This window comes from Pseudomyrmex gracilis, unplaced genomic scaffold (assembly GCF_002006095.1).
Source record: "Pseudomyrmex gracilis isolate BER0280 unplaced genomic scaffold, ASM200609v1 scaffold_154, whole genome shotgun sequence".
In the NCBI taxonomy this organism is placed as follows: Eukaryota; Metazoa; Arthropoda; class Insecta; order Hymenoptera; family Formicidae; genus Pseudomyrmex; species Pseudomyrmex gracilis.
Genome location: NW_018020738.1, coordinates 127,015 through 152,311, shown reverse-complemented (window position 1 = coordinate 152,311; position 25,297 = coordinate 127,015). Strand labels below are relative to the sequence as shown.

General features: G+C 39.1%; 2 protein-coding genes and 1 long non-coding RNA gene across 3 annotated transcripts in view; all 3 read left to right on the top strand.

The window, feature by feature from the left end:
- LOC109857295 overlaps nucleotides 1–10,377 on the top strand; it is a gene marked incomplete at its 3' end in the record, with an annotated part of 87,574 nt that extends 77,197 nt beyond the window's left edge. Inside the window, exon 6 of the mRNA XM_020433467.1 lies at nucleotides 10,238–10,377. Within this exon, the coding sequence (XP_020289056.1) occupies nucleotides 10,238–10,377 (140 nt within the window). The remainder of the gene's footprint in view (nucleotides 1–10,237) is intronic.
- Nucleotides 10,378–10,403: 26 nt separating this feature from the next.
- Nucleotides 10,404–22,790, top strand: LOC109857282. Its single transcript, XR_002250481.1, has 3 exons — nucleotides 10,404–10,483; nucleotides 11,396–11,435; nucleotides 12,544–22,790. It is a non-coding gene; the product is annotated as an uncharacterized LOC109857282 (long non-coding RNA).
- Nucleotides 22,791–24,267: 1,477 nt separating this feature from the next.
- Nucleotides 24,268–25,297, top strand: part of LOC109857294 (laminin subunit alpha-1-like) — a 79,310-nt gene continuing 78,280 nt past the window's right edge. The window contains exon 1 of the mRNA XM_020433466.1: nucleotides 24,268–24,401. The gene's annotated coding sequence lies outside the window, so the exon portion shown is untranslated. The remainder of the gene's footprint in view (nucleotides 24,402–25,297) is intronic.

Below are 25,297 nucleotides of genomic sequence, written 5' to 3'. Positions count from 1 at the left end.
GTTCTCGATTTGACATTCAACTGTCTGAACTGCCTTTCAGATGTAGAATCTATCGTTGATTCTAGTTTATTAGATTTTCACGACCGTACTCTCGTAATACGCTGTGTGTAACAATTTCTTATTTATTCGCGCGCACACATTGGACATTCACAAACAAGAATTTCTTATATTCCACAAAGAAACGGTCATGAATAGCGTCCATTGAGCTGAACGCTGGAAAGGAGAAAAGATTCACTGTATTTGCTTTGTAATGAAAGTTCCTTTTGATAATACACGAACGAATATCGCCGCCATAATGCACGTCGATATATCGACTGGCAGAATTCCGACAAGCGCGGCGGTTAAGGAAACACGCGTATCTCGGAAATATCCAATTTGTCCGACAAGAGGCGAGTGCCATTACGGTTCACGTGCCGTTGCATCATCTCCTATATTCGTCGACGAGGTGAATCCCGACCCGTCGTCCGCGCCCGGTTGTGCACCCCGACCACTCATCGATCCATTGCCGCAATCGTTTCTCGAATCGTTCGGCTTCGCCAGACGCGCACCGCTCTCCATTGATCAGATCGTCGTTCGCTGCTCTTTTATCCGCTCCGGTATATCCGAGCAATATCTGAATGGCACATTTAATCGGCCGGAACCGGTCAATTCGCCACGATCACGAGACTTTTTCTCTCTCTCTCTCTCTCTCTCTCTTTTGCAAGCACGCGACAAAACATTGCGCAGCGCGCTCTACTTCGTCATTGGTTCCACTTGCGTAAAGTTGCGCTAGTCACTTCTTGTGTAAGACGTTGTAAAAAATACAAATGTGATTTTCTATAGGAATAATCTCGTAGAACGTATATACACATCATTATCCAAGTTGCTAGCGTTTGCGATCGAATTTTTCATCGCGCGATGTAAAAAGTGGGATTAAAATTTTTGCTTTTTCATGTAAACATTTCTTGTGTTTTCGACGAAAAGAAGATGAGATAAGCAATCGATAACACGGTCGACTCAATGTTTACTTACTTTTATGAAGAAAAAGGTGATTTTTATTCGAATTAATTTTATTGCAAATAATTTTTTTATATTTTCTCTTTTACCACATATCGACTATCAGTAGGAAAAATTTCTGTAAGCCAGTGATAACTGATGAAAATCTAAATCTTTTTGAGATTAATTCTCCGTAAATTTTGCGCTTACACGGCAGAGAGAAAACTCGTCATTTTTTTCCTCGAGATTAATATCCTCTTTGAAAAGAAAAAAACCCTTCCTTTGAACCACATCGCTGAAAATCAGGGACGTTCACTTTCCGTGACTAAGCTCGCGCGCGCATCGATCCAGCAGCCATGCATTCTTGATGAAACGTCACCGCGGCGGCACACTCTTTAGGAATTCCGAGTTCGTCGCAGTACGTGCCGTCGCCGTATCGCGGAGTTTCGCCCGTGACGATCGACCAGTCGGGACGACCAGTTCCTACCAGACAGTCGCACGGGATTGTTCGCAGACGTTTCTTCGTCGCGCAACGTTGCGGTCAAAGTGGAGCTTACGACAAAACCGACATGATGACTATCATCAGCCCGGGTGGTTGTTCATCAACCTGGAGAATCCTCTTGACGTGCTTTCTGGTCGTTGCCGAAGTAGCCGCGGCCGGGAACACGCCGATTTTTGTTGTCAGTAACACGGTGGACGAGCAACACGTCAAAGGCTTCTTCGTGGGTCCTTGTCTGGTGAACACCAATCAGACCTGTCCCGACGAGGAAGTGACGTTCTTTCTTTACACCAAGTACAATCCGGTCGAGGCTCAACAACTGCTGGTGAACAACACCGACTCGAATTTGGCCGACACCAACTTCGTAGCGACGTTTCCCACCAAGATCATCGTGCACGGTTACGATTCGGACATGAATCTGGACTCTCTGGTAGACATCAGAAACGAGTATCTGAAGAAAGGCAATTATAATCTCATCGCGATCGACTGGCACCGTCTGGCGAAGCCGCCGTGCTATTCGGTGGCCGTCCACAACGTGCCTCACGTGGGCGACTGTTTAGCGCAGCTGGTCGAACGTCTGAGGGACTACGGCGCCACAAACATCCACGTGATCGGTTTCAGTCTGGGTGCCCACGTGCCCGCCTTCACGGCCAAAGCGCTTCGCCCGTATCAACTGTCGAGGATCACCGGTCTTGATCCGGCGATGCCGCTCTTCATGACCGTCAGCAAGGACGAGAAGCTCGACGCGAGCGACGCCGAGTTCGTTGACGTGCTGCACACGAACGCCTTTATGCAGGGCAAGTTCGAACAGAGCGGCCACATCGACTTCTACATGAACGGCGGGGTAAATCAGCCTGGATGTTGGGGACATCGTAACCCCTTTGAGTGTGACCACCACAGGTCAGTGGAGTACTTCGCCGAGTCGATAAACTCGAAGGTCGGTTTCTGGGGCTGGTCCTGTTCCGGCTTTATGGCGTATCTGCTGAATCTCTGTCCGCCCAGATATCCCGCGGTGCTGATGGGCGAGGACGTCGACAATAAGCATCGAGGATTCTACCTCGTGAAGACAAAGGCGCAAAGCCCGTACGCGGAAGGGATGTTCACAATGGAAGATTTTTATCAGCAGAATCTTTATCAGAGTTCGCGAGATATGTACGAGAACGGTTATCAAACGGTGTCAAAGAGATACCGCAAATGATTTGTAACGGAAAAAAATCAAGCACAATTCCGTGAATTGATGTAAAACATTCTTTCTGCGTGTCGGCAAGATAGGTAGATAATGATGCCAAGTCCATCGAGACAGCGTTGCAAGTCTCTCAACACATTGTAGAACTTCGATAAATGATAACGGTTCGAGGATATTATAAATACTGTTTTGATAAACATTTGTAAATTAGTCGAATGTGTGACTTTGACAAATTCAGAGCCGTAGAGCTGATAAATAGAGATAATAATTGCACGTATGTAATTTACGATAAACGTTCTACATGTGTGATTATCGATAGACGAATAAAAACAAGGGATAGATAATGTCAGAGGGACAGTAAAGCGTAGAACACGACTAAAGCTGATTACGTATCTCGAGTTCACGAGAGTTTTATTACCGCGTTGACTACACTTGAACGAGATCAACGAGATCAAATAGCGTTAAGCTAAGTCTGACGAAGGGAGAGAGAGAGAGAGAGAGAAAGAGAGAGAAACGGGATAAAGCAGTGTTAAACTGAGAACGAGAGACGTCGTTTCATCGCCAACTTTGAAACACGTTACAGACTCGCAAGTCCGGTGTTGCTGCGGGAGATGGTGCAGTACGTGTACTAGCGTGTCAAGGTCAGACACAACCGCCGAGACCTGCTCAAATCAATATCTCGCCAAAACGGAGAAGTGGAGCGGACATGACTGCGACATGTTCATGTACCAAAAGCAATTTCTTATCGATCTCAGCAGCGATATCGCTGCGCTGGTCGAAAAAAAAATGAAAAGAGCAGTCAAACGTATATATGTATTATCTGTCTATCTATCCGCCAGTTCATCCATCTAGCTATCTGTCTGTCTATCAATCCGTTCTCTTTCGTCTCTATTTAAACTCTTTCTTCTGACGTATTTCGGCGAGAATGATATCGCGCTTCAATATCGCCGAATTTGCGCGATCCCGCGGACCATAAATTCTACCGATCTCTCTAATTAATTGTTATTCCGTGATAATTCCTCGATGAAAAGCAAATATATTTCACTCACGTCAAACTGCGTATGTGAACGCTGTATATGTAATTACATTACATATCCGAAAATGCGGTTTGGAATAACATGTGGAGCTCGAATGGACGATAATGCGATATATCGTGCAATTTTTTTTTTTTTTTTTTTTTTGCGCAAACAGCTAACATATATATATATATATATATATGTTTTATATATTTTTTTATATATTTTGTCTTTTATGTCAAGAATTGGACTGTATGGTTGATATCAAAGAAAATAGTGGATAGAGAAACCTCACAAAATGATCTTGTTAAGTTCTTGAAAATCGACCTCAGGAGAATAAAACTCATTATCTGTGTACATCGTAAAAGACATCTATCGAGAATCAAGAACATTGTATAAATGGCTTTTCTTTCTTATATTAAATCTCGATTACAAAAAGTTTATCTCATAATATAAGTTTATTTTTAAAAAGCAAAACAAGTTGTTATTTGTTGTGCTTGTGACCAGTGTGTATTATTATTATTATTTGCGTATTATTATTATTTTCAAAATATTTAAAAACGATGATGTGACGCCGTAGATTCAAACGGAACGTTTACGTGAAATATGTAATAAATATTATTCACATCTCGAAAATATTTTTTTCTCTGTGTATCTAATAAAAAAAAATTAAAAAATAAAAAAATTTAAAACAATAAAATCACGTCAAGCTTAATTTTGTATGTTTTTGTATGTTTTTATTACATCTCTTTGATATGTAAACAAAATGTACCTACGCTTTTAAACAGATTTGCAAAAGAGATCTTTTTCAAAAGTAACTAATTTTATGTATGATAATTATATTACATTCGCGCGTTACATGTGTAACATTCGCGTAATTTTGTAATTTTATCTTTCACGGTTAGAAATTTATTAATTCTTAAAAAAGAAACTTTATGCTTCCATTTATAATATCGGAGCTAGATCTCGCAAACAATAATTTATAATCTTTATCACAGATTTTTGTACATATATATATGCGATATTATTTTTCCGTATTTTGGCAACAAATCGTATTTTTTAATTTCCGGCGATATTGACGCAATTTTACGATTTTAATTATAACAGTCTGACCCTGGGATGACCCTGGCGCGCATTGCGTTTAATATTCGACAAAAACCGCTCGCTATAAGTCACAGAGCGATATTATACTGTGTAGTTCTTTCTCCCTCTCTCTCTTTCTTTATTTTTCTTTCTTTCTCTTTTTATGCGGCTATTCCGTTAACCTCGTTTCCGGAGAGCTGCTCATATAATGCGATCCAATCAACTTAATCCGCGGTATCAAAGCATTTCGGTATCCGAGCGACCTGATTCGAATGTTAATGAATGCGAGGAACACGTCCCGAGAGGGAGGATTGTATCCAAACAATTCGTTAGCAACTAACGAGACCCTCGTTACCGGTTACGTGAGGGCAAGAATGATTCGTGTAAAAAGCGTGAGACAGCGAGTAATCTCTTTCCTTCTCTCTCTTTTGAGGAAGAGAGTTCAATCATCATAGATAAAACCAAATGACAAACCCCCGTTCTGTCCTCAGCAACAGGTTATGGTCCGACAGTAATATGCGATTTAACCCCGAGATTTCGTTCCGCACGTCCGTCCGCCTAATTAAGATTCTTAAACTCAACTTCGGAGCGGGTTTCTCCCGAATTCGAGATCCGCGTGACCGTTAGCGAATAATAAATATTCGTTGTTTCGCAGAAAGCGGTGGAAAATAAGAGAAAAACACGTAGATCGTATTGTATCGCACCGAATTTTATTAATTGAAAACTCTGACGTTTGAAAACGTGCAATTTACCTTCTTATTTGGAAAGTTTTTTCTAAAACTCTCGCGTCATTCGTTTGTACACTCACACTTTTTTTCAAAAATTATAAAAGAAAAAAAATATACAACATTGTGAATCACTCCAGCAAATCCCTCACAAATATTTACACACTTCTTGTTTATTTGTCCATCCATCGTTTATCCATATTTATTTGCTCACGTTTTTTGTCGATTTTTGTTTTTTTGTCCGTCTTCCAAAATCGAGTTAGTAAAACAAAGAATATCGAACGACCATCAGAATGTATGCATCAAAAACATATGTAGAATGAGACAAACAAACGACGTGAAAATTGTGTAAAACTTCGCGCAAATGAGCGCACCGCGACTACACCTAACCTGACGACCGCGAATTCAATTTCTCTTTTTTTTTGTCCCCGTCAAATACTTAAATCGCGCGTCCTAAAAAAAAAAAAAACTCGGATGCCTCATCGCTATCTTTCCATTCGCGAGCGCGGAAGAGCTGATTATCATACTTCGCGAGCGGGCAGCCGCGGTCGTATTAAAAGTTGCCCGAATAGTTGGGCGAATCGTTTCCTCGAGTACACAATTTAAACTTGGGCGGAGAAATGCGCATCCTTACCGACCACAATCCCGCATTCTCGCCGTCGTTGAGAGAAGGGTTGATGAAAGAGGGCTGCTTTCGTCCCGGTCTTCGCCGTGAAGTGTGCAAGAATGCCAATCTCGACGATAGAGAACACGAGAAGTCTTCGAGAAAATGGAATGAAAACGAGAAGGACGAGAAATAGAGGAAAGGAGAAAGAGAAGCAAATAAAAAATTGTCAACAATACGCAAAAATTCTCTTTTTTTTTTTTTTTTTATGAGAAGCTACGATTTTGAGAGTCTGTTTTTACGAAGCTAACGGCTTTACTTGAAACTAAGTTTTATCCTTTCTCGTTGCTCGTTTTTATTACGGAAACATATCACGATATCCGCGCGTCCGGCGATGCTCGACGCTGCGCGCAAAAATAAAAATGTGGGAGGCAAAATCCTGTGTAGTCCACTTTCCATGATTTACCTCGGTGTGTTTCGCCCTTTTCCGCGCGCGCGCGCGCGCACATGCACACAAAAATATGTCTAACCCCTGGTCTAGCCGAATATATACGCGCCCTCCCTCTCGCGGAGTATCCGAGATAATTTGAATTCGCCGAGTGAAATATAATTTAATAAAACTTTACACCGCGGAATTCGCATTAGCCACGCATTACCCATAGAGCTCTTCTTCGCACAGGCTTCCTGTTTCTCTCCGCTTGTTTACTTCGCCCGGGAGCTATTTTCACGAACGGGAAAAATTTTTTTCGCGAGATTTACGATAGTCACAATTTCGTGTATCTCCTCGCGACGAAATATTTCGAAAAACAACATTTCTATAATATATAATTCTCTTTTTTGGTTTCGATTGCGTTCTTGTGTGCGTATAAAATGTCAAATGTAGATTCGTGCACGATTTTATTATAAAACATCGTTTTATCATTTAATCACAGCGTCCGGAATAAGTCGCTGTTACATAACGATTCTACTTTATCCGTAAAAAACGTGTGCAATCTCCACTGTAAATCTTCCGTGTTGAAGAAACATGTCGTAGAGTTAAAATAAAAGTTCTTTCTCTCACAAGCTAATGTGATGATATTGCGTGACGATATCTGTATATTTTTAAAATGCGTATATTTTCATGCGTGTGGAGAGATAACCCGAGAATCGTGGCTGTCGATCACAATAACCCAAGAACTCAATGTGCCGGTTATAAACCCAACATTTCTCGTTATTTTCACGATGACCCGTTACACATACATACCGCCCATTATTATTGCCGGACGCTAAACAGTCCTTTATGACGCTTTATGGAGGCTAGCAGCGGTGAGATCAGATGTCCGGAAAGCGCGATCATCTACTACAGCTTCATGCATATTCCAGGACTGCACTCGTCCGTCAGTTTGGAGAGTCCACTTTTGGCACTGTTATATTCCGACTGTGTGACGTAACTCGCATCACGTGATTGCACTACGTGTATATGCAGTCTCTCGAATATGGTTTAAGAGAAACGCCGTATTTCCCCGAGATGTAACGTCAACGTTTTCACGTGTATGAAATTTTGATGACGTAATACGGTAATTGCAGCGAGAGCGAATATTATCGTCGTTTTAGAATTATTTCTCTGGCATCTCGACTTTTTTCTCTAGACATGTTTCAAAATTGTTGACGATGTGCAAATCGAAAGAGCGAGAGAGAAAGAGACGCAAGTATTTTTATTATCTTCGCGATCGAACGTTATCTTTATTGTTCGCGTCGTCAAACGCGTCAACAAAGGTGTGTATCACCTGTTAAAATATATATATGTACTATATATATCTTCTCGAAAACTGTTCAAAAAAATAAACCGCCCGAACGAGAACATAAATCCGGCGGCGATAAAAATCCCTACTTGCCTCTCGAAGTCATTTTCGCGACTCTTCAACAGTTTCGGCGCCGATCGTAAATTTGTTGGCCGGATGACATTCTTTAGAGCCACGTCGGGGACCGGTTTTTTCGATGCTCCGGAAAATATCGCGTTCGGCGAATTTACGGAAAAAACGACGCCGTGAAAAAAACGTCGTCGGAACGACGACCAAAAATTGCCTTCTCTCTCTCCCTTTGTGGGTATAAGGCGACAATTTTGTCGCGGAATGCGCACTCCGTCATTCTCTGTGAGCGACAGTTTGAATTAAGAGATATTACGCGCGGTGGTGCGCGTTGAATAGAATATTACTTCGACCGTCGTGCAGACTGTGTGTGTGCGCGCGAACTCGTATCTTTTACACAAAATTACAAACGATAGTTCGTCTATCTTCTCCAAGAACGAGAAAGAAAAAACAAAGAACGAATTCACACATGTCAACTGTTATACAGTTGATTCGTTCTTAACGTCTGATATTACACAGAGATGATATTATAAGAACAAAAAATTCGTCATTTTAAATGCAGAGCGGTATAATAAATTCTCTTCTTTATATTACGTATTGAGAGAGAGAGAGAGAGAGAGAAAGAGATCGCGTCATTACAGTCGTTTAAAATTCAAGCTATGCAGCGAAAACGTATAATAGAGTAATATATCATATAAGCGCGCGGCGCAACGGTTTCACAAAAATATGAGAGATGCTCGCTACGCTACATCGTCCCGCATAATGTAACACAATGCTATTACCGTATCCTGTCATACAAGTCGAACTGCACTATCGAATTTGTAATACGATAGGAAGTAATTACTCGCGATCGATCGTTTTTCCAACAAAGTTCACAAAGCGATTTAATTAAATTATTTGCAAACGTGGTTGGTTTTTCACATCCGCGTTTGCAAAAACATCTGATGACTCGAAATTATCGAGCTATCATTTGCAACGAGTCATCATTTTCTGATCGAACTGCACTCGCCTCAGACGCTTTAATCGAAACGTAAATGCTTCGCGTTTACGCATATACAAAACAAAAAAAAAAAAAACACAAAAGTATACGTGTAAAAAAAAGAAACTTTTACGAAGTTAATATACAGTTGTTAGGACTTTCCAAAGTTGCGCACAGTTTTATCCCTCACGTCTCGGGTATATATTTAACGTTTATTTGCATCGAAAAATCACGTAAGCCGATAAAAGCACAGAAATATCGTTAATCTGGTAATATTTCCGCGTTTTTGCCAGTGACTTGACAACAATTGGAGCAGTTTAAAAATAAAAGTTTAAAAATAGATTTTCCTCGTATTTGATACAGATTTACGTTTTCGACTCACTCGTGAAGTATCACTCGTTCTATCAGACGAAAACATAGCTGATTTCTTGTTTAATTAATTTAACTACAAATGTATCATTAATTGCGACTCAATACTAAAAACTTTTCGAACAAGAATTAAAATAATCCAAAACTATTGCACTTGTTTGTCACAAGCGTAAAACCAGAAAAATCTACACGAGTTGTCGCAAACTGCAGTTGCATATACGAGCAGCAGAAATTGGACGAACTTTTGTTAGAGTAAAACACGTGCACCTCGGAAAGCCTTTGAAAGAAAATCGCCGCCGGTCTCTCGCGTCTTATCCCCGTCACGTTCAGTGCATAGATTTCACGCTCCTACGCGACGCCGCGTCGAAAAATCGCGTTAGCCGTTTCCCTCGGTCGAGGAAGCTCGCGAAATCCGCTTGACCCGGATTCCAAACTCTCGTCCATGAAGCAAACTTTGTCTCGGGCTCGTTGAGATAAGTGACGGCTAAAAGATCCCGCGCGCGTATGTGCCACCGTGTCGCGCCGCGAAAAGCGCATTGCGTACACGTATGGCTGTCACGTGTCAACAACGGAAAATAGATTGCACGAATTGTACGAAAACAAAAATTGCGCTTGAGAATTCTTAATCTCGTCTTGTGTATATACACTTCGTGCTTTTAAGCTTCGGAAGTTTGAACTCTACGATATAAGATATTATTGTATTACAGATGTTGTTATTTGCTCGTTGTATTTAGAATAATTTATGTTCTGTGTTCTCTAAAATAAAGGAAGATCACGCTGTTTGCGATACAAAATAGCTGAGCTTTAAAGCTTGTTAAAAGCTTATTTCCGTTAATATCAAGAAAACGCGCATTTGCTCAAAGCAAATGTTAAAAAGAAAAATGATGATCGACCTTATCGTCGATAAGGGATGCAGGTGGTGTGGCGGGACTGATGTGTCTTACGGAATTTTAGTGCAACAGATGTACGGATCGAACGGAGCAAGCGTCGGACTACCAATGGGAATGACCACACTGAAGGGAACTGGTACACTGGGGACCCTGGGGAACTACGGCTCGGGGATCGCGCCCGGGGTAACGGGGGCCACGACCCTGCCACGGCCGGGAAACTGGCTGCGCCCTGCGGGCCTCAGGCTCGGGCACAGCGCGGCCCGGGTCCGCCTCTACTGCCAGGCAAAGTGAGGAGTCATGGTTCCGACAGGTGAGCTATACACCGCGATACGGGGATATTTTTTTATCTCGCGTTCGCTTTTCAATTACAAAAAAAAAACATACGCGCTCTTTTACGCTTTTACTTTGTCCGCTTAATATCCGGAACTGCGATGTTCTCATTAATGTTTGACGAAATTCCGAAGAGAAAGAAAAACCCCACGAATAGAGCTGTCGAAAGGAACGGAAGTTAAAAATCTCGTAAAAAAAATTATATCGTAGGATATCCCGGGAAATAATGCCGTTACTGCGGTTTTATGTTGTTTTACTATAATATCTCTGTGTTATGTACATGTACCATCGCGTTATTAGATTTCTGATGAGATTGTTATCCCTTCGTCGGAAAAACGGTAAGATCTAATAAGATCGTTGGTTAAAAAGTCGAGAAAATCGATTAGATAGCCGCGACGAATCAGAATATATGCAAGTTTAACGAGCTTTTTTCTCAGAAAAAAACGTACTCTGTTAAAGCTCCATTTAGTGTAATATAAAATTTATATTCGTCAGAACGAAAATCTATAAAAACCAAACTAAAAAAACTTTCACAAAAATGTTCTTTCGCTTTGCAGTGATTGGAAATGTAGTTTGAAAAGCTGCTATTGCGATTCGTTTTGAGTATCTTTAAAACTGAAGACGGAAAAGAGGAAAAAGTTTAAATACCGGTTTTTTTTTATTATTATTATTAAAGAACATCAAGCAACATACTTCAATTTTTGCAATTTACCTAGTTTTTACAAAAGAGAGATAATGATACGGAATTTTAAACTTTGACAAAACCCTGAAATACTCTTCCGTCTTTATAAACGAAGGCAATGCGCCTTCAGTTATTGTCTGTGATTTAACGTCCTCTGATAATGTCATGAAACACATACACTCACACATATATCTATTTTTTTTCTTTCAGTGACATTTCCTCCAGCCAGAAGGACGAGTGGTTTGTGTAGGTAAGTTTTAAAAATTGCAGCGCATCCGGCAATCCCGTCGCGATTCTGTCATTACCTTCGTTCCCCTTTGTAACGTGGCAAGCGTAACTTGCGCACGATGGAACTTTGAAAATTTCAATTACAAAGAATGTGAGGACTATTACCATTGTGTCCCCACGGCAACGTGGTTTCGCCTCGGGCCGCGGTCGTTCTGTCATACTCGGATATCAAAGACACCTCACTTTTCAAAGCGCAATTAAGGGGCAATCAAGCCGCTGAGCGTCAATGAATAAAAGTGTTACTCGCGGATATTTCATTACGGTTATCTCGAACGATATATCGCCACGTCGTTTATTACACCGCTGGTAATACATTTTAAACCGCCATATAAACGTCTCTTTCTCTCTCTCTTTCAAATAATTTCGCATTATTATTACGTCACGATAATAAATTGGTTCCGTTTTGTTAGCGCAAGGTTTACGATATTTTCTACAGATTGATTGGAAGATACCCAGCAGCGTAAAATATTTGTGTGCATTATAATTATCGCTAAAAGCATAAAAGCTACACCTTCACACAAGCGCGGGATAATTAAGTGCGCCAGTTTTAATACGTACGAAATACGTAAATAATCCACGCGAGAGGTGGAACTGCGAGCGCGCGCGCAAGACGATAAAATATATCGCGTGTATTTACATAAGGAAAATATATAACTCGTTTTATGCGCGCGTCGAAGTTTTTAATCAATCCTTGCGCAAATTACACCGCTCAAATATTACATGCGTTTAAATATTATCCGTTTCAATATTTCCTCTTGAAAATGGACAACGTTATCTCTATGTATACGAGCGTATTCATCGAGCACAGTCGCGCGTATTTAACGCTAAATTGACGCTCAAGTTTCTCCGCGCACGCAGTCAATATCAAGCACAACATTATTTCGTGAAAATTTCAACTGATAAATAAAACGAGAGCACACAAAAAAATTAATTTCACAACCGAGTCGAGTTTGAGCTTTGATTTTCTCTAATTTCGAGTTAACGAACGACAATCAAAACTTGTAACGTTTGAAAATTAACGTAAATATTACGTGGACACAGTGTACAATCAATTTTGCATTTGTTCGCAGAGGCAGGCCTGGACCAGAGCCCGCAGGGTGAATCGGAGCGGTGGTGCCCTCACCGCCCCCTCCCGGGGGATGAAACGACGCCATACGTCGTCGAGTCGTCCCCGTTAATCATTGGTCGCGTGTGTCACCGGCGAACATTGAGCCCACGAGCAACGCAGACGCGATTCCCGATCACCTTCTGCCTTCCCTCCGAGTGTCATCAAAATCGCAGCGAAAGTAAGAACGCAAGAAACAGAAGCAAATTGCGCGAACATGTCCACTTCTTCGAGGGCAATTGCCGTCTTGTTTCATCAAATCTTATGGTTTTTTCTTTTTACTGAAGGAAAAATTTGTTGGGGGAAAAAATATAAATAGCAAAATTTTCAAACAGACGGTCAATTATTCAGAGAATAAATGCGAACGAGAAGAATCGGTTCTCAAGGAGAACATCGATATCGCCGACGGTCAACATTTGCGAATTTTGTTTGCGCCGCTAATCGAGCTATTAAGCGAAGTAAACAGATTTTTATGGCGATCAAACATTGTTCTCGAAACACCATCGGAAAAACATGCAAATTGTTTGCACGAGAGAGAAGGAGTGAGCGGGAAAGCGAACGGCGTCGATATGCTATACATATATATAAATACATATATATATATATATATATAAATGCGCGACACACGATCCGTGAGATTATTGCCGAGGACAAAAATTAATTGCAAGCATGTGTGTGTACGCGTGTGCGAGTGAATGCGAAGAAGAGAATTCACAAATAATACGCACAGCAAAAAAAAAGGATGAGAGAGAGAGAGAAAGAGAGAAACGGGAGCTTCGCTCTCGTGTTGCACGTGTGCGCAGTTTTCGTTACGTAGCCTAGTCACGTAAGTCAAGGTGTTTTCTCGGTGTGTATTCTGTGAAGCAGTTTAGAGAGAAAAGAATGCCGTTTTAGTCGTACGAAGTGTGCATCCACGGTAACGATTTTGGCGAGTATCCCAATAAATTCGGTCTTATTTGTATCGAGGCAATAGGTTGCAGATCTTTCGATCAATTTCTCACGCGAAAATTGAAAAAGAAAAAAAAACTACAACGTATCAGACTTATAAAAAAATGCAATATAAATTGTACATTTTATTGCATTACAACGCAGAGAATACAAAACGTTTAGTGGTTTTTTTGTTTTTTTTTTCTTCTTAAACAAACCGATATTGAAGTGTAGGCGCGATGAAAACAGGAAAAAAAAGCGTCCGAATGTCGCGTGGATTATCGTTACCGTGAGATTCTGTGCACGCGCGCGAGTATCTGACGCGAAAACGTGCTTACAGATAAAAACTGAGGTATATATATATATATATACCTTTAAGTAGGAAAAATCTTATGAGAGACTTCGAAGACGCTGAATATTTGCCTTCCATTTTATTCATTCCGATGAGAAATTTTTATTTATTTTTATTTATTCCGATGAAAAAGTTTTGCAAAGCGAATCTCGCTTAGATACGAAGCGATTCAACGCTCGACGATTTTTTTGAGATGTCATAAATCAAGAAAAAGGGTCCTTTCCTCTTTCAACAACCGGTGACGGTGTCTCGTGTCGCTTTTTTTTTACAAGGATAATCATTTTTTTCCCCGCGTCGGTGAAACGAGCACAAAAGCGGGACGGATACTTCGCGCGCGTGTACTTGTAATATACTTGTATCTACCATTAGTCGTTCAAGCTTTGTGCCGTCTCCATAGATTACGAACGCGGAAAAAAGGAAAGAAAAGCGTATACATATGTAGAAGTTATAACAGCGAAATATCGGAATAAGCAAGGGGAAAAAGAAGCAAGGAGAGAGAGTTTATCATTAATATATATATTATATATATATATATGAGAATTTTAATTTCACGACTGTAGCAACACAAAACTCGTACCGTTAGTGAAACAGTGACGAGAAAGATAACGGAGTTAATGTGTGAGTTTGTCACACTTGAATTTATATAAACAAAATACGATAATAATAATTTGACCGACATATCGACAAGATCCTCGGACTTTTATTGACAAATAAAAAAAAACAAACAAAAAAAAAACAAAACAGAGTTGATTTTGGTTGTGCAAAAACAACTTACACAGCGATATTACAAAGCGATATACAAATTGTTTACAAAGTGTGTCTATAAAGAACTTACGTTCCACAGAATCTAGATGCGAATTTATTGTCACCGAGTTGACGATAAGTACTACTTGGCAATCTTTTATTCGAGTCTGATCACGACCAATGTAATATCAATAATAATGTAATATCGATCTGCGTGTCCAATTGTCGCAAGTGTGAGAAATTAGAGAAAAAGATAGAGAGAAAAAACTCACCGGTGTGTACTATTTCACATTTTGTGACGAACATATCCAGAAAATGTCGCCGATTTTTGCGTACATACATGAGGAAAACATCGAAAATAATATTCATTTTTACTGTACGATCAAGTAGTCTTCGTCTAGCGTTTTTGCGAGAACCGTGCGTGATACGATATTATCGATCGCTGTGCCGTTCAACAATGTCGCCAAACGATTGAGACTTTCACAAATCGAGCCGAACAGAAAGCGGAAGAGTGCGATTGATTGATGTTCCTCGTTACCGAGATCAATTCTTCAATCACGATTACGTAGATATTTTCCACATGTTCACCCCTTTCAGCCCGAATCGAATGTTATCAGACCGAATTGTAATACTGAAGTTTGTTACTAAGTTATTCAACAACGTGCTAACCGGGAATAAATAATAAAACATAATAATAATAACACGTCAATCTGAGAATTTTTAATAAACAGCGTGATGACTGTGGCGATTGAGCTGAAGTGGGTCGACAGAAATCTAGTTCGAGGATAAAGAGTAGAAAAGTGTGCCTGGATTGTGCGGAGTTGATTAACGTTTGATCGAAACTAGAGAGAGAACGAGCGAATGATGATAGAATAATGAGAGAAAAAATAAGAGAAAGAGAGAGAGAGAGAGTGAGAGAGAAAGAGAGCGTGCGTAGAGAATGGAAAAGGATCCTCACACGATTAGAGAAGGATTATCAATTAAAATGAAAAAAAGGATTACTGTTATTAATTAATATTATGGTCTGTAGTCGAAGTACTGACGGTAATATTGATTTTTTTTCCCTATTGTGTGAGTATCCTTGAAATATATGCGAATATATACAGACGGATATTTCGCGATCCTTTGTGGTCCGAGAGCCACGATTGTAGGGTAAGCGAGTAGGTAAGAAATTCCGACTGTCGAATTCGGACACACGGAAGCTAGCTTAAACTGCCATGATCAGGAACAGTGAGGAAGAAGGGAGGGGGAAAAGATGTACGCGAGAGATGTTAGATGAAATTTTAAAATCGGAGGGAAAATATTCCGTAGTCTCTTGAAAAAAAAAAAACAAAAAAAACTCACGATATAAACTGTTAAATATTCGTGTGTAAACGATTTATTAGCGAGATTATCAACTTGTAGCGTAATGTAATTATAGAACTCTTCTTAGGAAAATTTCAAACTTCTCTCTTAATTTTTTCTACACTTCGAACATCATCGACTCTCAATTGTGCGCTGTACACACGCGAGATATCGGCGGTAGATGAGATGTATTTTTTAAAAAGCGAAAAAGCGTCTATTAGCGAAAATTTACATTCACGACTGATATTTCATATATCGGGAACGAATTGATATTTACCGCGAATATTTCTTCGCAAAAACAAATCATAAATATTCGTTTCGAGTCATTGCTCTCGACAGAAAAGCTGCGGGAGAGAGAAAGAGAGAAAGAGATTGATGTGTGATATCGTATCGAAATATCTCGCTTGGCAGATATTTATATCTATATATATGTGCCGAGAAAGAAAGAGAGTGCGAATTGTGTTGCGTACTGTAATATATTTCCGATATCACACGCCGTATATAACATTCGTTGAAAGAAATGCGCGCAGAAGAGCGTTGACTCTATCATCAAAACAATCAAAAACGTTACAATCTCTGTCTAGCAATTATCTTGTTTTTAACCTCGTTTGGAAAATAGATTTCTATGTCGAGTAAAATCAATCGTCCTGAAAATATGAAAACTTTCACAAGATTGTGTTTAAAAAAAATTGATATCACACAATGACGCGGCAAAAGTAACTTCGAGAGTGAAATAATTCTACTTGTGCATATCAAACTGATATATCATTGATTACGTTAAACGTCATATCGCAACTTGCATATCACAGTGCTCGACGCGGAAAGGTCTACGAGTTTGTTAGTCAATCTTGCTCGACGAATTGGCGCGAAGAGTTCGTCGCCGCCGATTTGTTTGAGCGCGCATTTATATATACCTACCGTGTGTACTTTCAAAATCAACGTACGTATACCTAATAGAAGCAATTAAAAGAAGATTGAACTAAAGAAGCGGAACAAATTTAGGGAGAGATTTGTCCACAACAACTCGTCTTCTAATCTAGAAAATACGAGAGAGAAAATCTAGTAGTGAAATTTCGCATTAAAAAAATGTATAGGATAAAATGATTATATGTGACTTGTTATAATTGCATCACGATATTCCGCGAAACGTTCTGCGAGGTGGAATAAAGAAAATCTTTCTTTAAAACGAATATACATATTTCTATTGACGCAGGGTGAGAGAGAAAGACAGAGAGAGAGAGAAAGAGAGAGAGAGACAGCCTGTAATTGTAATGCAGATAGAAAGATATACTAGTTATTTTCAAAAATTTATATAGATGTATATACATATATATATATATAAGTGAAAGATTTATTATATAGGGGACATAATTGAAGAATCTTTCTGCTTTTCTCCGCAATCAATAAATAGTTTGAAAGAGACGTTGTGTGTGAGCAGCACCCTGCGGCAGGAAACCTGTTTGTACTGAATAAAATTTATCGCGCACATACATCAAATGGGACTCCTCCGCGTTCGTTGGATATCCGAAACTCGCGTTAGCGCGCGAAAATTTATTAATGGAAAAGTTTCACACGATGGGAATAGAATGTCACGCAGTGCGCTTGTATTTCTTGAAAGTCTAGAGAACTTAGGTGAGAATCTAATAGACAAATATTGACAAGGAAGAGAGAGAGAGAGAGAGAGAGCTTTATGAAACGAACTGATACAGAGTGTACATGGTGTGATTGTGGTCTAGAAATTAGTAGTAATAATAGTGATAGTGTATCGGAAGATAACGAGAAACAGGATAAAAATAACTTTTCGAAAATATCGGACGACGCGCGCGCATTATCGAACGACGTTTTTTTTGTCAAATTCTTCGGTGTCATTAGTCATTTGCGTCTATGGCTGCGTTTCAACTTATTGTCAATACTGAAAATCTATAGCGCATGTGACGTGAAATATAAATTTTTAGTACTGACAGTAAGTATCGGAACGCAGCCAAATAAGATAAGTCATATTTTTGTGAATACAGACAGTAGTCCATTAGACGTCTAATGGACGTCCATAACTCCATGTGACGTCTAAATGAACAAGTAATTTTTTTGTTTGTATAAAATATGTTATTCCGAGAAAAATCATATGAAAACTGTGTATAAAATAACCAAACAATGTTTTTGTTTTTAATTTATACATATAATGTTATGTATCAAATTTATAAATTTTGCGTTTGTTGTTTTCAAGTCAAATATTTAAATGTAATTTATTATCGATTGGACATTTTTTGACATAAAACTCATTCGATAAATGAGTCGTACGTGATGATACATGTGACGATAAAGGTGGTCTCTGTCGGGTCGCGTAATCTGATAAAGAAGAGATCTGCTTCGTATTTATTCTGCGCGTGCATCGTCCGATTTTTTCGAAAGTATATTAAACGATTCGATTTCACTCTTCGAGAAGATTTTGGATGTTGTTGTATAAGTAGGGACGTTAATGTCTTTGCACGTGGAGTTGTACTTCTCATTGTTAAGATATTATTGTCGCATTATTGGTGCAACTTCGTGTGCAAAAGCACGAAAGTTCCCGCTTGTACAACGCGACATATCCAAATATGGGATAGGAATTTATCGAGCTAGCGCGAAGCACGCGTGATAGAAAAATCTACGCGAGTTAGTGAGGAATGGATAGAGTACGGATTGAAATAAAATAGTCGACGAGGATTTATCATCGACATTGTTTTGCCTTCAATGTTACTTTGCCCGAATTTAAGTGACAGCGAAACTAATCAATAATAATAAATAATATTTTGATCTACAATATTTTGTTGTAATAACAAACGACATAATGCAACGTCGAACTTATCGTCAGCGAAAACCTGTCATTGATAAAATTCTCGCCGATCATTTCGGTGTAATCCAAGATAGGAAGGTGCACGAGAGGGGAGTATTTTCACGAAGGATACGATGCTGTTTTATTCAGGTGAGAGAGAAAAGTGGGCTAGAGCGGACAATAATAAATCACTTTCGACGCGATTTACATTTGGGACGAAAAAGTAGTCGAGCCGTATTTACAGAATTCACTCACAGCATTAGTAACGTCATCATTATGATCGCCATCGAAAAAAAAAAAACACTACAATTATGGAAATACTCCCATCAACAAAGAATCTTCAGCACGTAGCGCTTCTGTATCTTATTTGCGATAGTGCGTGTACGTTTTAAGGAAATGTCAATAATATCGTGAAACGATTTCGAGTCTCTCTTTAGATGAGTAAAGAAAGACTAGATCCTTTCGCAATTACGTACCAATCTTTGTATCGGACGTAACGCGAGCTGTAGATTAGAATTTTTTTACATTTATTTTTTCTACTCGTAGCTTTTGTTACTTTTATATTACTTGAACAATGTTTACCTCGTTTCACCGTAAATGTGATTGAAAAAAAAAAGACACACGTAAATGAGATCAATTATTCCTAAACCTGTTAATTATAAAAATCGTAATTTTTTAACAAACGCGCAGTTGAACACGGCATGATATATTTAACGTGTAATTTAAAACAAAACTACAAATAAAGTAAATCAGCAACGGAAATTCTTCGAGGGAAGAACTGCTTTTTTGGACACATTAGCGTGAATAAACCTCGACTATCCTTTTATAAAATCTAATCGTGCACGTCATCACATTGTCATAATCGAGAACATCCATTTAAAATAAAAAAAAAAAAAAACATTCATGTACCACAGTACTATATCATAGTGTTCATAATTATAAACGTTCTACTTTCGAAGTTGAGCGAATGCGAAATTGATCGAGAGAGAGAAAAACAAGTAAATGATTTATCGATCGACAAAGGTTTTGTTTTCGCGAAGATATTCAAACAAGAGATCGTATTTTTTCCATCTTTTTGCGTCAGATCCAAAGAAACTTGAAAATCTAAAAACACACAGGGATCGAACCTCGCGCTCGCGACTTCGAAAGTACGAAGCACGACGTGTAACAATAAGTAATGGGAAACAATACAATAATTTTTCATACTGTTTTTACTTTTTAATACTATGATTATCTGTATAATCTTATTCTTATCGTATACTGTATATTTGACTGTGGCGCACGTATATCAAGCGATGTACTTTCCAAAAACATTTTAAGAGAACATATCTGTAAAAATGCCGTAAGAGTTGCGCCTGCGCAGGATTCACAATTTTTGATCAATTTTGTCTCTCTACGACAACAATACAATACAAAATATGTACAAAAATTATTACGTTAGAAACTCACTGTGTAAATCTATGATTTTACGCAACTAATAATCGAAGGGAATTCGATTAATCAGAATCTAGAAAATCTCGAAGAGAGATTTAGCCGAATATCAAAAATCGAAAACCCGAACAAATTTCCGCGTGAACTCGAGTAATTTGAAAAAGTTTCGATCTCAATTCACGTTGAGTCTTTGCTCCAAAGAGAGTTTTTACATGTTTACATATTAATGATAATTTATATACAAATATTTTATTAACAAAAATAACAACATCGTAAATTGTTTATTGTGAATCTTGCAAGCTCTATCTTGTACGGTAATCTATAATGTACACAGCGTACTGACGTTACATATTACGCTCTATAGTTTGTATTTATAGCAATTGCCGAGAGGATTCAACTCAATTATAATATTAGCATGAGATAAATAAGCTCGCGTGTGTGTGACAGTATGCGTAAGTATGTGTGCAACTGCGATAAAAGAGAAAGAATGAGTGACGACTACTCGCTTGTGTGTTTATCCTATGAGCGATTTTTCATAATCGTGAGAAAGAGAGCGAGAGCGAGAGAGAAAGAGAGAGAAAGAAAGGAAGAGAAAGAGAGAGTGTGTGAAATATTATTTCCTGATGATACAAAAAAAAAAAAAAAACACGGCGATATAAGCAAAGTTTGTGTGAATTTCATAAAAGTCTGACAAGCTCAGTCCCCTGAGAACTCAGGTGTGCGAACACGTTCTTCAATCGAGTTTTCATCTTGCATCGTGCTAAACACATGCTTTCAGTGTGCAAATCGTTTTGTAAGCTAGATCCCGATATCTCTGATAAGGAGCGCACGCACAGACGAAGGAAACTAAACGACTACGCCGCGATCTGCACGTTTCACAATCGAGTGTAGCATAAAATTACGAACTGTTCGTAAAATACACCTCTACAGAGAATAAATTATATATAATTTTTAACAGATTATATATAATTTTTAACAGATTATATATAATTTTTCTTTTATTATTTGAAAAGGAATCTTAATAAGCTTCTATTTCAGCTTTACGAATCTCTATATCTATAATGTTAAAAGACATGGCGATCTTAATTTTATTTTATAACGTGTGTCAATCAATTCGAAACAATACAAATATAATGATAAAAGTTAGTGAGAACGTATACACATATCGACAAATTTTACGAGAACTCGTTGCAACGTGCAGAATCGTAGCAGCAGGCGAGCGATATCGTACAAACTGAATTGTTACATGAAATCCACTCTCGGCGTTGTACGTAATATTACGTGACTTACGAGCGTTATTATCCACATGAGTCGCCGGAGTCGAGTAAGCGAAGCGATCACTAACAAGTGCCGGTAAAAGGAGCATGTGAATCAACACGGACTGATAAAACACACAACACGTAGCATCAATAACAAATATCGCGCGTTATATCCTTAACGTTACTTTACTTCGTCGTATCCTGTCCGCGCATATCACGTGTGTAACAATAACGAAGCAACTAAGTAAGAGTGTAACTACTGCCGAAGCGTATCATCTTAGCATCGTCTCATCTCAACTCACGCGTACCGTATCTAACGTTTCATACGACGATTATTAAAAATACACGTCCGCGAGATTATCACCAACCGATTTTCGTTATTCGCGCAATGACGAATGAGCGGTACTCGTCCACAGATAATTCGACCGTCCGACTTTCACAGCTGGACGGTTTGTTTTTTCAAACGATCTCGTCCAAGTCGCTCGAATGCTTATTCGCGATTTTCCATTTTTCGGATTCTCTCCAACGCTTCGAGTTTCGTTTTCCGAATGTCCGACCGCGACGCTTCCAACTTCGCTCCAGAAGAAGAAACCGATCCGTTTAACTTTAATCCAATCTCTCTCAAGTGTTTTTATTATATTAAAAAAAAAAAATTAAAAACAAAGTAACACTTTGCGACAAGGTCAATTGGAAGGAGAGAGATAAATTCCGATTTGTCGCGAGCGTCGTTAATGATTTTGCAAAATACGCGCTGGAGAACGTGTGGAATGCGAAAATTCGAATAGGTGTGTAAGAATAAGTAACATGTGCGTTAACGAGGTAACAGGCCGTTCGAGAACCGCGCAATCGCGATTGAGACGCGTCCCCTCATCCCGGCAGCAGGTGGACTCGATAGCGATAGTGAATTATTGTATAACGATTAGAGGTAGCGCGGACGGGACGACTTCGATCGATTGATTGTGCGTGATCGAACGGTCCGAAAATATGCTGTACGTATATAATGACCACGAGAGCAAACAAGACAGAAAACTTCGAGCCGCTTGGTATAATAATAAAATAATTGAGCGCTTAAACGAGCCGAAAGAGAGAGAAAGAGAGAAAGAGAGAAAGAGAGAGAGAGAGAGAGAGAGAGAGAGAGAGAGAGAGAGAGAGAGAGGAAAACTAATTATATCTCCGTAAATATCCTATAATATATTCAAAACCAAAAAAAAAAGATAACCAAAGCATTGTAACCTTCTAGAGGCAAAGAAGAAAAATAGAAAAAAGTACCTAATCTTGTATCGTTTAGTTCGACCACTGATTTGTCCGTGTGTGTTCGTTACTGAAATATGTTTCTTTAGTAAAAAAATTTTGAAAAATATTTCGTCCAATGTGTTTGCAAGTTCTTTCTGCTTTTTCCCTCTCTCCTGTCTCCCTCCTTTTCCTCCTGATACTAATTTACGTTACAGCGAATGTGGCAAAAAGATTTTGCAATTGCACCATATGAATATGTTAAATTAAGTAGTTAAACAATAAAAAAAATTAATACACTCATCGAGCTGTTTCCATCGATGCTCATCCTGTTGCTGCTTCAGAAGGAAGACACTTGCACCGAACTGTCTCTCACTGTAATGTTTGTTTTTTTTTTAAATTTTTTTTTATTGTTTATTTGTCACACTTCTGACGGATAATAAATCACGCACAACGCAAGTAACGCACGAGAATTTTACGGTCGCGACGTAACACGACGTTGCATGACGTCGCGTTTTACAAACGAACGTGATTGTCGCTGCTGGACACACTCGCGCGCGATTAAACACACAATCGGTCTATTTCACATTTGGCGTTTCCGACACTTCCGAACGAGTGCGAAATTACGCGATTGTAACAACAACGCGCATTTTACTCTCGCGACGCAACAAGTACAGCGACTGTAAGACCGACATTTTGTCGACGAACGCGGAATTATTTACGCAACACGATGCGATTAACACGTCAAACACTCGCTTGACTTCGTATTTGACAATTTCGAGATCGTTTTTGCGCGATACGACCAATGAAAAATGCAAAAATACTTGCGGAACGTTCCAACGACGCGGGGGTTGCAGAAAAATGGCGCGACAATCAACATGGCGGCGCGAAGATAACCGAAGGACGGCGCGAACAGCCGAACGTCGCGAAAGTTACGATCAAAGTGGCGATTCCGAATGAATCAAAACATTATTCTGTTTTTACACGTATATTCTATTTTTACACATATATTTATTAAGGAATAAATATAGAATGACACTTTGAAATAGTTGCAGCGCTACTTTGAACCCAGCGAGCTTGAATTTTTACCCGCGACAAAACAGCGACAACGACCGACATTTTATCAACAAACGCGGAGATATTTGTGCAATACGGTACGAGTAAAACACAGACCACTCACCCGACTACGTATTCGGCACTTCCGAGATCGTTGTTGCGCGATATAAAATCGACAAACAATGCAAAAATATTTACGGAACGTTTCTAACGACGCGGCGCTCTGCAGAATGGCAGTAAATATGGCGGGGCGAAGATAGCCGAAGAGCGGCGCGAGCAGCCGAATGTCACGAGCGACGCGACGAGTGCGAGAACTCCGATTCCGAGAATCGTGCCCGAGCAAGAGAGCGTTTTTCTAAGGCGAGAGGTGAAAAAGTGAAGTGTGGTTGTTTTGCACGGGAGAGTGTTTTTTTGCACGTAAAGAAGGTAAATATCGCGTTAAAAACTGAGACAAATAGATATTTTACTTGGCAAATCCGATGTTGCGCCGCGCGAATAAAAAAGTGAAGTGGTTGTTTTGCACGGAAGTTTTTTTTACACGTAAAGAAGTTATTATCGTGTAAAATAATAACAAATAGATATTTTACTCGGCAAATCCGATGTTGCGCCGCGCGAATAAACATCACTTACAGGAACGACAACAAACGAGAATTTACAATCGTAATTATGTAAGTAAATTGATATGTAATATTTCGTAATATTAGCTTGTTACATTAATACATAATATTATCATATATTCAAATAAACGAATACGGTTGCGCATCGTGATTAATTAATATGTTAAAATAGTTGCCGCAACACTTTCGAGAAATATGTATCTCTTTTCGCGTATAATTCAGTCATGCCAACACAGAAAACGAAGGTGACCTAACGGCTATTGCACACGAAATACGTCGATTGGTCAAAACTGACCAATGCAATTACAGATAATTTCGCGTTTCGTCGCTTTAATGTATACACAGCTTTACGCGTTGATCAATGACCGTTTCAATGTCGCAAAAAACAGTATTGCCGTCTGTAGTTTCTCGCAAAAATCTAACAAACACCGTTAGTTGATCGAACTAGAGACAAAAGGATAATGCAAAGGAGTGACACAAAAGATAATGCGAAGCTATTTAATTATTTTATGTATTTTATTAATAAAATAACCGTAGAGTTTTAGTAACTATGGAATTTTAGAACGCATGGACATAGAATAAAGAAAAGATGTTTTCATTTTGGCAATGTTTTTTTTTATCGATATTATTTCGCTCGAGAGCCTTTGGTAAACACACGTAGCGCGTCTAGTCAAGCTTGGCAACAACGTCGGAATCGTTCGAAGCGAAGCTCTGTCGAAATATCGATCAACAATTGCGCGATACATTTCGCGAACAGAAATAAAACCAATTGCACTGAGGATTATTACAAAGTAAACTAGGGTAACTGTCCCTATTAGTGTGCTGTTAAGCAAGCGTGCTCTCTTTTTTGAATAAATACTCAATTAACTGACTTCAAATGAGCTTGCTCAAAATTTATATCGATTCTTTAAACTCTTCTTTTGACAATAAGATTTGTATTAGCCCAA